The 13,420-nt window shown below is 54.8% G+C and overlaps 2 protein-coding genes across 3 annotated transcripts; both read right to left on the minus strand.

Annotated features, from left to right (window-relative positions):
- Positions 1-373: 373 nt before the first annotated feature.
- On the minus strand, positions 374-7,890 carry TRIM11 (tripartite motif containing 11). Of its 2 annotated transcripts, none has more exons than XM_081232582.1 (6): positions 6,816-7,890; positions 4,245-4,340; positions 3,683-3,910; positions 2,752-2,774; positions 2,565-2,665; positions 374-1,992 (listed from the first exon to the last, which is right to left on the minus strand). In XM_081232582.1, exons 1-6 carry the CDS (start codon positions 7,221-7,223, stop codon positions 1,445-1,447), a joined length of 1,404 nt encoding a protein of 467 aa, XP_081088708.1. In that variant the 5' UTR covers positions 7,224-7,890; the 3' UTR covers positions 374-1,444. The 2 variants fall into 2 exon arrangements, with proteins under 2 accessions (XP_081088708.1, XP_081088707.1); XM_081232581.1 differs by having other exon boundaries at positions 3,683-3,913.
- Positions 7,891-8,191: 301 nt separating this feature from the next.
- On the minus strand, positions 8,192-9,630 carry TRIM17 (tripartite motif containing 17; the record flags this gene model as incomplete). Its single annotated transcript, XM_081232682.1, has 2 exons — positions 8,192-9,139; positions 9,468-9,630. The coding sequence occupies 2 exons, from the start codon at positions 9,628-9,630 to the stop codon at positions 8,595-8,597; spliced, it is 708 nt and encodes a 235-aa protein (XP_081088808.1). The 3' UTR covers positions 8,192-8,594.
- Between the last annotated feature and the right edge of the window lie 3,790 nt (positions 9,631-13,420).

The following is a 13,420-nucleotide window of genomic DNA, read 5'->3' on the forward strand; positions in this document are numbered from 1 at the left end:
ATTTGAAGGAACTGTTGTTCAAGATATGCAAAAGCGGTGTATACATAGTAACAATAACCAAAAAGCCTAAGAATGGGGGAATGAGCAAATAATCAAGTAAATGGAAAAGTACTGGCTATTGAACACAGTGGACCATGGGAAATGGTTATCAGGTTATCTGAAAAAAGGGAAAAAAATGCCCACAGTACCTGCATGAAATGAACACACGTGTTGAGCCAAAGAACATCAAGATCATACCTAGGAGTTGCTGTGCTTGTGTGGGCAGCAGCTGCATCCCTGACTTTACCAGTGAGCATCTTGTTTCTGTATCCCCTCCCAGAGGGCGGGCCCTCTGGAGGATTTCCCCACCCCCCATCCTTAAAGATAAGGGGACTACAGACAACTGTTAGTTTATTTACTGTGAGAATGGTCCTTACAATTAATAAAAATCTAGGGGTGCAGAGACGCCGCATCACACCTTCTTGAGAAAGGGGAAGAAGCGTCAAAACTTAAAGCAAAAACGAATCCTGGACTTTGTAAGCCAGGGCTCTCTGTGGCCTCCCCCCCCGCTCCGCCCCAGGCAGGAGTGAGATTCTGGGTGAGTTCAGGGACCACGCCACGGGCCACTGAAGAGGCATTTGAGAGGGCAACGCCAGCTTGCTCTTCTCAGTGCTGCTCAGATGGAAACAGTGAGGTGCCATTTCTGAGCCTCACACTCACCTCCAGGCCCTCAGACGTCCCAGAACTGAACCTCTGCACTGGGATCCAGGGAAGGAGCTTTTTCCAGAAGCCCTGAGTGGGCCGCGTTCAGGGGGATTTGAGGGCATCTGTGTGTCCTAGTTAATCAACCACTTTGTTCAGTGACTTGCTCCCAGTTCCCTCCCTGTGGCCTTTCCCACATCACCTGTCACCTGAGGGCTCTGCTTCACCCCAGTTAACCTGAGGCAACTACATCCAGACCCGCACCCCCACCAGTTTAGACCAGACCCCAAGACAGGCTGGTGGGCTTGGAGCCACCTCTTGGCCAGCAGTCTCACAAGACAGCAGCTTTCTCGAGGTGTGGCCCCAGGGTTTGGGGGGGTGCTCAGACTGAAGCCTGAGAGTTCTGCAGGCCCTGGTGTCTCACCCCAGACTGAGGCTGGGTGGGGCAGGCTGGTGAGGCTCCTGGAACCAGAGCTACCAGGGCCCTAGGCTCAGGGCTCTGCAAAGGACTGTGTGTGATGCACTGGTGAATGGGGTCTCAGCACCTGATGATCCTGCAGAGTCCTTCGAGGGAGGACAGCCCAGCCCGCACACACTCACACATGGCTTCCTGGGAGTGGCAGTGGCAGAGTTCAGTTTGCTACACATATCCGAGTGGCATTACGAGTGTTTTCCATAGCTCAGAGGACAAGCACCCTCTTCTCAGGTTTTTCAAGTGTCTCGCAGACTCAGAAGGCAGGACAAGGGGCTATGAGAGGCCTGCTCACTGGGGAGCCAGCATGTCCCCAGGCCCACCTTTCGGCCTGCAGATGGTCATAGGAGTTGGGCTGCTGGACAGAGGTGAGAAGAGGGCCCGCAGGGTCCCCGAGAAGGGCGTCTCAGGAAAGGTATACAAGAGCGACCCATCGTTGGCACTGTAGAAGGACAGATGTCCAGCCTCGTAGTCCAGAAAGATGCCCACGCGCCGGGGTGGGTCTCGGAGAGGGGCAAAAGCCCGCTCGGAGGAGTTGTAGTAGCTCCCCAGGAACACCAGGATCCAGAACCCGTTACCAGCGAACAGCTCGCCCTTCTCCTTGCGATTGGCATTCTCTCTGCAGACGCCCAGGGCCCAGCTGGCCCGCTCCCCGACCTCCACCTCCCAGTAGTGGCGGCCCGAGGTCAAGGGCTCCCGGCCCAGCACACAAGGCCCGGGGTCGAAACGCTCAGGGCTGTCGGGCAGGGCCTGCCGCAGGTCCCCCCGTCGCACGCTCCTCCTGTCCTCTGACAGTACCAGCTCAGGGTTGGCGGTGTCAGGATCCAGGGTCATGTCCCCTGCAGACAGAACAGTCGTCAACCCTCGAAGCTGTCTGCCCCAGACCCATACAACCTTGCAGTTTGTGACTGCCCACAAACTGACCACGCCCCTTCTCACTCGAAAAGATCCCCTAACCACTTCTAGTTGTATCTTGGAATGTTCTAGAAAGCAGTCCATGCTTCCTTGTGATTCATGCCCCTTAGAGCACAGAAGGAAACCCTGAGTGCTTTCCATGTCCATTCTTTTAGTCCCCAGAGAGAAGTGTGTGTGTGTGTTCTAGGGCAGCTTTCATCCCAGACTCCACAAACCTGGGGTCCACATGGGTGCTCTGGCACCTGAATGACCCTAGGAGGGTGGTCCCACCTCTATTTTTCCTAAATGCATCAGTGAAAAGTTTGGACCTGGCCTTCCCTTAGCTGCTATCTTCTGCCCAATAGCCCTGACCCCTCCTAGTTTCTCATCCATGAACTGGGAGCCTGCGTGCTGTTCCTACCACAGACCCCAGCCCACCAGCAAAAGCTCAGGACTGGCACTTCCTCTGGACTGGAGACAGCGCGTGGGATCCCCCCGGCCTCTGCACAACACTCACCTCGGAACCTCCGCAAGGCCTCCACCAGCCCTGGGACCCTGCACACCGTCCTCATCTCCATGGGCACCACCTCAGGAGGCTGCAGCTTCACGTCCTGGACTCTGGAGGGGCAGTGGAGGTGTCACCCCTGCAGTGGGCCCACGTTGAACCCTGCCCACCTTCCCTGGGGAGAGTCCGAAGCTCCTACCTGCGCAGGGTGTCCCTGATATCCTGTGGGAGAGACACACACTGCGTCAGCACCCATCCCCCAGGTGAAGGGCATGAAATGCAGCCAGGACAGCTGACACCACTCCCACACTGGGACATCTCAGCTGAGACGCCAAACTGCATTTCACATAAACCTGTGGTTCTTCTCTCACTTCCTGGGCCAACCCGTCCTCCTTCTAGAACCTCTGCTTCCTGCAGCTTCTCCAGCAACATTCACTCATCCTTGAGGGCTGCTCCCTCTCACCTCCTAGCTGCCTGCCTAGCCCTCCCACCACTTTACTGACCACAGCCCACTTCTGCTGACTTCCCTCAATCCCTGACACACACTTGTCCGGGATTCTTCCTGCTTCCCGGGCTTAAGATCATGTGATGGCTCAGCAAAGGCCAAAGGACTAAATTTTAGCCCCAGGATGGCAACTGGGAGCCTCTTACTGGTCCCTGAAAGTCCACTCAGCTCTGAGGCTCCAAGGAAGCCCATAGGAAGCCCCCTGGGCTGCACATGCAGGATCCTTGGCTCCCACCTGCGGGCACAAATTGCAGGGGCCAGGAGCTGAGCAGATTCTCAGGGGTAGCACTGGGCCCATGCAGGAATCCCTATGGGAGACCTGTTGGCTTTTTCTCTCAGTCCAGTGGGCCCAAACCTTCAGAGAGCTGGGTGATGACCCACTGGCCCGTCCCCATTAGGGATCCCAGACAAGCACTAACAGCAGTTCGTGCAGTTCAGCAGTGGTGTCCACTCCCTGTGTTTCATAGGAAGGAGACCAGCTGGTGAGGACCTGACAGGTCCAGGCAAGCACCAGTCAGTCAGCCTGCTTTGCACAATGCTTCCTCCACTTTCCTGCTCTCCATCCCCATGCCTGGCCCTCCCTTCCCTTCCACATGCCCACCCCCAGGAATGGGCACCAGCTCACCTGCAACAGCCCCAGTGCCGGTAGCTGGCAGCGCCCTTCCAGCTCAGTGATGAGCTCGGCCAGCTGGGCGCTCTGCTGTCCGAGCCGGGCCGCGCTCTCCCGCAAGGGGGGCAGCACCTCCAGCTCTTCCTCCTCCAGCCTCTGCAGCAGCCGCTGCTCCTCCTCCACAAGCAGACGACGCAGCCTCTCAAACTCCGTCAGCACATTCTGCCGCTGGGTCTCCACCATCTTCTGTGGGGGTCAGGGAGGACAGCTGAGGGCCTAGGACCTGGAGCCACCCTAACCACCAATCCGGGGTCCCCCACATCCATCCCTTCCTGACCCCAAACCCACCACTTGGGCCCTCATACCCATCCCTCCCTGATCCCCAAACCAATACACCCAGGGCCCCCCATGCCTGGTCCTCCCTGACCCCCACTCCCAACCCCCAAACCCACCCTGAGGTGGGTTATACATGGGGTCTGGGGCTGAATGAGGCTGAATGTGAACAGTGGCGTCCTGCGGTGGGGGCCCTCATGCCCCCTGCCCCCCCACCCCCGACATTGGGTGCCTGGCCACCTGCCTGCCACAAGGAGCAGGTCTCCTCCGCTTGGGCCTGGAACAGCAGTGCATCCTCCATTTGCTTCCGCAGATGCTCCAGGGATTTCTCCAGCTTGCCCTACGGGGAGGTGAGCCCAGAGTGACCCCGGCCAGGCCAGGCCTCCAGGCTGGGCCTTATACCTGCTCCCACCTGCCCAACCCCAGCTAAGCCTGAACTCAGCTGGCAGGGACTAGTTGTGGAAAACTGGGCCTAGGACATGACAGGTGGAGCAAACTCAAAATTTGCCAGGAGATGCCCTCTAACTGGCGTGGCCCTCCCACCACTGCCCTAACCAGCCACTTCCCCTTGCCTGAATATCCTTTGTTCTGCTGTTCCCACCCCTCCCCAATCTCAGGGCAACCTTCTCACAACCCAACTTCCCGCTGCATCACCGCCTTCTTTCTTCCAAACCCCTTCGTTTCTCTCTGCCTGAACTGGACTTGCTGGGTTTCAGCTAACTGGAACGAGCCACAGGATGGGCACATTTGTATCCGGCTCCTTGGTCCTGATTTCAGGCCTATGCCTAACATTTACTTCAACCCACACTTCAACCCTGTTTACGACACACCTGGCACCTGGGAAAGCCAGGAGGGCCGAGATGCAGGAGGATCTGAAGGACCATCACGAGAGTGACAACGGCGCCGGTGGGGATTCCACTATTCCCCCCATCCGTGTTCTAGATTGCACCAGGGCCCTGGGAGGTTGCGCTTTATAGAGCCAGCACTCCCAGGCTGTGCAAATACCAGCCACAGCCCACTGATGGCAGCTAAGAGCAGTTTGCTGGGGCATCTTCTCCAGCATTAAGACAAAGTAAGCACCAATACAGTGAAGGGTCACGCCATCCCAACACATGCCACTACGGCATCAAGATTATTTAGAGCTGAGGTGACTGAGAAACAGCAGATGCAGGAAGAGCTCTCCGCTCTCCTCCCTTCACCACCCAGAGACAAGTTGTTGACACCGAGATGAGTCTACATAAACAAACCTTACTCAAATAACCCTGATGTTCCATTAGTTCCCCTCAATATACTTCCTTGTTCCTTTCCCACAATTTATTGGCCCTAGAAGCCCAAATCCCCTTTCTAGTTGCTCGTCTAGTTGCTTTTCCACAACTTATCATCCTTTGTTAAAATGGACTATAAGCCCGAGTCTAACCACTTGAGTTTTTCACTTTTCTGTGAAACCCTTGTGCAATGTACAATTTAAAAGACTTATTAAAAGTATATGTCCCTTCACCTGTTGATCTCTTTTGTCACTTTCATTTGCAAGCCTCAGTCACAGAACATGACACGGTAGAGGAAAATGCTTTTCCTCCCCTATGATAGACAGGATTAAGTGCTACCACATGAGATTTTATCAGGTCAGCTGGGAGAGGCCTCTAGAGAGCTGCTGGCCATTCTCTGCTCTTTTGGTTACTTTCCACACCCTGACTGGGGTACTCAGTGACAGAAGTGCAAATCTGCTAGACTGATGTAAGGAGGGGGTGTTCCTGTATGCCTGTTATACCTCAAAGTGAGAAGAAAACCACAAGAATTGTGTCAGGACAAGCCCAGTGATGTGGATCAGGTATAGGTTTATTCTGTTGTCCCAGAGGCTTGCTCTGTGATAGTGACAGAGTACTGATTCTAACGTTGACTAAAGCACGTACTTGATGCACCTCAGCAGAGAGACACTACTGGCCATAAAGCAAAATGCAAACCCCAGTCAAAAAGTTTGAAAGATGCCACCCATGTACCTAATACCTTGGGTTTCAGAAGCAAACCCTCCCGCAGGAATGTAGTAGGCAGCTGGCCAGGTGAGCCAGGTAAGTGTTTGCCCTGAGGCTCTTAGCAGAGAAGGGAGTGCTGGTGTTCGTTTGGATTTTAAGGAAATGCATTTCCAGAACAGAGAAACAAGGCATCTCAGCCTGGGCTCAAAGCAGGGCTGAGCCCTGGCTTGTCAGCTGGCAGCGTATCCTACTGGGAAAGCCTGGTGGGCCCTGGCGTCAGCCTCCTAGGGCAATGGCTCTGTCCCTACGTTGATCCCTGCCTGGGGCTCTGCAGCGGCTTCCTGGCTGCCTTCCCATCTCTTCTTACCAGAACTTCAGGACTGGCGTCGGCCCCACAGCCCTGGCCTGCCCCGCGCACAACCCTCCGAGGGCTCAGAGTCCTCATCCGTGCACATCCACCTGGGACCAGCCACCTCTGAGGTTCCCTTCCCACTTTCTCCTCTCCCGGCTCCATCCCTGCCAACGGTCAGTCAAACCTGCCCAGTCTCCGCCCCAGGCAGTCCTCCCACCGGTTCTGTGGGACCTAGACTTCAGAAAGCACGCCCCCTCCCCACGACCAGAACCCCAGGCCAGCGCCTCACTGGTGGGCGGTGCCCCAGTCCCTCTAGGGTGCCGGTTTGGGACAGGCTACACCCCGCTACACCTCCCCGAGACCCGGACCAGGCTGGGACCCGAGCCCACAACCTGGGCCAGGATGGGGCCCCCAAACCCCCAGGCCCAAGCCACGTCCCCCCAACCCGCAGCGACCCCCTGCTAGGCCGTGCTCCGCCTGGACCTGCCCACACCTTGAGATCTTCGGCCGCGTCCTGCAGCGGACGCACTCGGTGCGCCCAGTGCTCCCCCGAGCGCTCGCAGGCCGCGCACAGCAGGCGCAGCTCGTCGCCGCAGAAGGCGGCCAGTGGCTCGCGGTGCGCAGCGCACACGCCCTGTGGGACGGGCGACGGAGGGTGCAGGCGCCGCGCCATCTCGGCCATCTTGGCGAGCGGTCGGTTGGGTCGCAGGTTCCTCTGCGGGGACAGCTCGCGGCACTCGGGGCACGCGTACGGGCCCTCGGGCTGGCCCCAGCAGCGCCGGATGCACTCGCGGCAGAAGTTGTGGCCGCAGTCGGTCATCACCGGATCCGTAAAGTAGTCGAGGCAGATGGCGCAGGTGGCCTCCTCTTGGAGGTTGGTGGACAGGTCCGGGGCGGCCATGGCACCGGTGGAACGGAGGAGGGCAGTGTGGTCCGCCGGGTCGGGCGGTGGCCGGCCGCTGCCGGGACTATGGGGAGCGCGCAAGGATGCGGGGTCTCCGGGGACGCGAGGTGCAGGGCACCAGGGGACTCGGGGAGCTTCGGAGCACAAGGGCTCCGGGGTCCAAGGCTGCGCGACTCCTGGGATGCGGAATATACGGCTCCGGGACTGCAGAGGCTCCGGGAACGTAGAGCCTAGGAATACCGTACGCGGGGAGGAAGAGGAGTCGAAGCGGGGGCGGAAGCAGGAAGCAGCTGGGTTTTTTTTTTTTTTTCCTTTGGAACAACCCACTTTAGTTCCGGATTGGCCGTGGCCTGTCACGCGGCCCGCGGGCCGGACAGAATTGGAGGCTGCTCACCCGCTGATCTTGCGTCGCCGTCGCCGCCGCCGCCTGCGCTGCTGCTTCTGGGCTGTTGCGGTGTTGCCCCGCCTGGCCTCTTCGTCGGGCCTGGGGAAAGGTGGGGTGCCGGGGCCGGGGCCAGCGGGGTGCCCCGCACGGTCACTGGGCTGTCCGCGAAGCGCAGAGACAAGGGGAAGCTGAGGCTGTGTCGTGGGCCCCAAATCGTTCCCCGTGCGCTCCTGGGTGCCTTCGCGCGTCCCCGGGCTGGGAACGGTCAGAACTTATTGGGTGAGGGGCTTGGCCCGCAGGGACTTTGGCCTTCTTGGGGTACGAGTACATTGACCAGAATTCTAGGTTTCTGGCAACTGTTACCTGGCTGTTAATGCGTCTGCAGCGGCGGGGCTCAGGGGGAGGTGGTGGGGTGGGCGATGGAGAGGGAGTGAAAAGAAAGGACCCTCTCTGATCCTCACTCTTTGAATTTTGCCCCTGCAACTTCCCTGGGTAGAAGGGATGGAGGTGGGGAGCTCTGAGGCTTTTAGGATTTCAGCTTGAAAAGTCTCTGGACTTTTTCATTTTCCCCCTGTGAAGGACCCAAATATGGAATTTGTGGAGGACAAAGAAGGTAGATATTTGAGGACTTGCCTCTACATATAAAAACCTGAATCATGGAGGAGCCAATGAATGGCAACATCTCAAGTGGAGAGTGGGGGACATGGCCAAGAACACTGCACCGCACTGTGCCTGGTACATATGTTTTTAGAAACTGACCCACTATGGAAGTTTTCTTCTCTATGAAGCATCTGTAAATATAGCCTCTTAATGTTTAACTGCTTTAATCATGATTATATTTCCACGTGGTGAAACCACCCTGCACAGCTGATGGCTCTCAAATGCCTCATGCGAGATAAGCTGGGCAGGTGGGCCTTGCTGAGCTGGACCACATCACCTTCTGGAGAAACCAGGGCTGCCCAGGCCCCCTCCATGCGCCTCTGTCAGTTCACCCACCGGCTCACTGTAGAGGTGACCATCTGGCCCGATTCGGGGGCCCCGAGGCAGACGAAGGGTTGCAGGGGGCCAGAGAAGGCGGGCTGGCAGTAGGTATGCGGGTGGGACCCACTGTTCACATTGTAGAAGGACACCTCTCCGGCCTCGAAATCCAGGAAGATGCCCGTGTGGCGGGGGGGCTCAGTCAGCGTGACGGGTGTCCGGGCAGACATGGTAGGTGCATACCTCTTTCCCTGGCACAGCTGCACCACCCAGAACCCATTTTCTGGGCACTTGGGGACCCTGCCCCTCCGGCTCACGTTGCCCCTGCACACGCCCAGGGCCCACAGTGCATCACCAGTGAGGTTCATGCCCACCTCCCAGTAGTACCTCCCTGAGGAGAAGGTCTCTTGGCCCACTGCACAGGGGTAGGCTAGGAACCCGTCCTTGCCACGGGGTGTGCCACCCTTTGGGGTGCTCAGGTAGCGCCTCTGGCAGCTCTCATATAAGAGGAGGTAGGGGTATGCCGTGGAGGGGTCGGACACCACATCCTCTGGAGACAGGTGCGGGGTGGAGGGCAGAGGGGGACCTTTCACGGTCAGGGTGGGGAGGGTGAGGCCCTAGCAGGGGCCAAATAATCCCCCATTCATCCTAACCCCCACCCAGGCCTCCCTTTGGCTGAGTTCAGCTGTGAACTGGGAGTTGCTGCATGATCCCATACCCCAACTCTGGATATTGATGGTGCCAAGGAGATGGGGCTGGGGAACCATTTGGGCATTGGGCAGTGTGGTTGAGACCCCCCCCCCATTGGTGGCCCTTGCCTTGAGTGGCTAGGAGCAGGGTGGGGCACTGCCAAGAGCACCTGGGCCCCCACTACTTACCTTGGAAACCCTTGAGCGCCTCTGTCTGCCCTGGCACCCTACAGACGGTCTTCAGCATGGTGGGGGTGGCCTCTGGGTACTGCACGCTCAGGCTGTTCTTCCTCCAGTGGACACAGGTCTCACTGTCCCCTCTGGCCCCACTTGCAGTCCTCCTTGCACCCATCACCTCCTCCACCGCAGGTGCCTACGTACCTGCCCAGGAGGTCCTTCACATCCTTCGAAAGGCAAAGAAGGAGGAAGAGAGATTGGCAAGGTCTCATTAGGGATCTGTCGAGTTGAGCACCCTGGGTCGACATTTGGCCAGTAGGGCTAGAAGGGCTTTATGATGTTTTCCCATGGCCCTGTTTGCAGTTTCCAGAGTGCAGCCCTGTCTTTTGGCTGTACACAGTAAGGTACCTGACTTACCCAAGCCTCCTGCTACCCATCACAATGAACACAGGGAAGCTGTCCTGCTCATGATGGACGCATGGGAGACCCAATGGTGTTTTCACCCTGTGGGCCTTGGGCCTTGAGTGGGTCAGGAGTCAGTTTAGTGGGTTGCAAACAGCTTGCTTTTTTTCTTTTTTTTTTTTGCGGTACGCGGGCCTCTCACTGTTGCGGCCTCTCCCGTTGTGGAGCACAGGCTCCGGACGCGCAGGCTCAGCGGCCATGGCTCACGGGCCCAGCCGCTCCGCGGCATGTGGGATCTTCCCGGACCGGGGCACGAACCCGTGTCCCCTGCATCGGCAGGCGGACTCTCAACCACTGCGCCACCAGGGAGGCCCCTGTGTCTGTTTTATCTCAGTTGACTTCAGCTCAAAATAATCCTATGGCAAAGAAGCACTGTGGTGTAAGCTCTGACGGTTACCCTTTCTTTTTGCAATGTAAGTGCCTGACGTAAACTTTGATTGCTGAGGCGTCCATTTCAAAGGGGGCATTCTGAAGGCTATCTCAGATAAATATACAGCCAGCCACATGACTGGATAGAGAGCCAGGACTTGAGCATGCACCTCCTAACTCCTGCCCCCGACCCCCAAGAGGCTTCTTTATTTTAGCGATCCTGGTTGATTTAGTTAACTGGCCATTTGGGCTGCTTGGGTTTTATTTTTTTGGTTTTTTTCCTTTTCTTCTTCCTGTGACTAAATTATTGCTCTTACGTTTTAACTTCATCAATAAAGAGTGAACTAATAAAACACTAGGCCCCTACCCGTGACCCCAATAAAAGCAGAACAAGGCCACCAGGCCATTCGTGTTCTCTCTCCCGCCACCCACCACATGCCTTCTATGCTCCAAGAACTGTAAGTAAAACATTCTTTTTTTCTTCAAAGTTTCCTAATACTTATTGCTGAAGAGCATCTTGCAAAATCATAATAAAACCCACAAGGATTGGTCCAGTTGTAACACTAGTTTGGAAGGGGCTCTGTGGGAACCTCACCAGGCTCAGGGAGTGCCCCCCGCCCCACCCCCCGGCATTTCTAGCCAATAGAATTACTATTGTCAGGCAGAGACTGGCACAAAACAGGCATATTTTGGATGACATATTTGAATCCATTTCAAAGGTTATTGTCAAAGATAAAGCCGGACATTAGTTAAAGGTGGTAAAGACAGATTTCATCCAGTACTATTTTAAGAGGGGAAAGAGACCTCAGTATAGAACTGACTTCAACTCTGAATACTGCAAAGACAGCTGGGATTTGTAGATGGTGAGTGGATGGAAAATTACTAAGAGGAAACATCAGCGAGAAGGGGGTGTTGACAGAAATAATCAATAAACAATCTATAATAAGAATAGAAAAGAGCTTTATTTCAGCCAGACTGAAGACTATAACCTGGGAGATAGCCTCTCAGGTAACTCTGAGGAACTGCTCTGGAGAAGCCTGTTTTTCAGCATAGTCTTATATCTTGTCAGAACAAAGAACATCAAACAGATAGGGGGTACATTCATCAAGGTTTAAAAAATAAAACCAGATCAGCAGTGAGTCAGTAGGGCTTTGGTGCCTGGAAAGGGAGTCTTGTCATCAAAGGAGTGCTTGTACTGGCGTCCTAAGGAAGACTGAAGATTAAATAATCTTTATCTTTTAAATGGACATTCTTTACTTCTGATCAATGCACCTTTTTTTTTAAATGACTGAAGCAGTTGTACAATGTATGTTTGATAGACTGCAAACAGGCTGTTCTAGTTAGCATAAAATTCAAGTTAAATCATATATAAGCCAGAATGACTTCTCCATACATCAGTATGTGAAAATTCCATCCACCAGGGGGATTCTTGCTTAACTGGCTGTCTTCGTCTGTTCAGTGTGCGGTAATAGGATACCATAGATGGGGTGGCTTGTAAACAACAGACATTTATTTCTCACAGTTCTGGAGGCTGGAAGTCCAAGATCAAGTTGCTGACAGATTTGGTGTCTGGTGAGAACCTACCTCGTAGTTCATGGACTGGTCTTCTCACTGTGTCCCCACATGGTTGTAGGGATGAGGGAGCTCTCTGGGGTCTCTTTTATAAGGTCAGTAATCCCATTCATGAGAGCTCTACCCTCCTGACCTAAGCACCTCCCACAAAGGCCCCACCTCCTCATACCAGCAACTTGGGGGTTAGATTTCAATATACAAATTTTGGGAGGCCATCAAGTGGTCTACATCACTGGCCTAACAGGACTCTTGCTCAAGGCAGGACAAGGATGTATGTATACACCAAAGGTGGGGAATGAAGAGCTAGATCAGAATCATGGGTTGGGGGGGGGTAGGGTATCTCTTACTAAACTGCCTTAACATGATCCTTGCTAAGGGCACTGCCAGAACGAACAGACGCCCAAGGTCCAGGCCTTGTTGAGAGGAGGGCTCAGAGGAGCCTGGCTGGAGTTTGGTCAAGGAGGAGAGTCTTTGTCATTAATAAAGCTTGAACTTGCTTTAAGACTTCGGGGGCACTGCAAGTTGCCCTCTGGTTTGTGGGAGCTGACGGGCATTTGCATACTTTGCAGTGATGTCCGAAATGACCAGGAGAACCATCAGCATTCCTGTAAACCTTAAAGTTGGTGTTTAATGGAATATAATATAGGGGAAATTTTAAGTACATTCAATACCGCTTTGGGGTGTCATTTCCACAGAGCTGTGGGATTTTGGTCTACTCGCCTTGCGAAAGTGGAATCCTTTATGCAATTATCCTCAAGACAGGTACCCACCTCCTAGTGAACAAGATGTGTGCCTGTCCTCCTTCGGGAATGTGGTGGGAATGGGCTTAGGTCAAGTGTCTGCAGCCCTGCAACTTCCAGGCCTGGTTCCGGTTTTGCCTTTTGAAATAACAGAGTAATCCTCTCCTTCTTCTGTCTCATGCAGCCAGCCCTTCAAGTATCTGGAGGTATCCCTTTTGTTATCCACCCCACACCTTCCCCACTGGCCCCCAACAGGTGGTCCATTCTTCAACCATAACACCTGCACTGCCGCCACCATTCTTACTTGGCCTGGTTTCCGGATATCTCACTAACATGATTGTTCTTCTCTGTAGTTACCACAGAGCCTGCCACATCTGTTGGGATTTTGTTATAATAACAAACTGCCCCATATTCTGAAGATACACCACAGCAAAGGTTATTTCTCACGTCCACTGCCTGTGCATCGTGGGCCTTGTAGGGGAGGGGAAAAAAACTTTCCCCCCATCGTCTTATGTTTCCCTGAGGTCTACGAATTAAACTGACATCAGGCAGATTAATAGAAGAAAAATCATCCAATTTTCTTGTTTTTAATTATGTATGGGAGCTTCCTAGAAAGAATTGAAAACACAAATGGGTGGTTAGACCCTGGGGCCATTATATACCATTTTAACAAAGGACACTAAATTGTGGAGAAGCGACTAGACCAAGGAAAGGGGGTCTGGAATTCTGGGGGAGGGGGGTCGTGGGAAGGTAACTAAGGAAACGTATGGGAGGCACTAATGACAGGTAAAGGTGGTTTATGCAGACGCATCTCAGGCCCAT

This window comes from Mesoplodon bidens, assembly GCF_964165515.1.
Source record: "Mesoplodon bidens genome assembly, chromosome: 4".
Taxonomy (NCBI): Eukaryota; Metazoa; Chordata; class Mammalia; order Artiodactyla; family Ziphiidae; genus Mesoplodon; species Mesoplodon bidens.

What these genes read in the sequence shown, in the direction of transcription:
- TRIM11 (XM_081232581.1), bottom strand. Translation starts at nt 7,223, where the DNA reads ATGGCCGCCCCGGACCTGTCCACCAACCTCCAAGAGGAGGCCACCTGC. An exon ending in CGGCACTGGGGCTGTTGCAG is followed by an intron (nt 2,775 to 3,682) that starts GTGAGCTGGTGC and finishes TCTCTCCCACAG; the next exon opens with GATATCAGGGACACCCTGCG. An exon ending in ATCAGGGACACCCTGCGCAG is followed by an intron (nt 2,666 to 2,751) that starts GTAGGAGCTTCG and finishes CTGCCCCTCCAG; the next exon opens with AGTCCAGGACGTGAAGCTGC.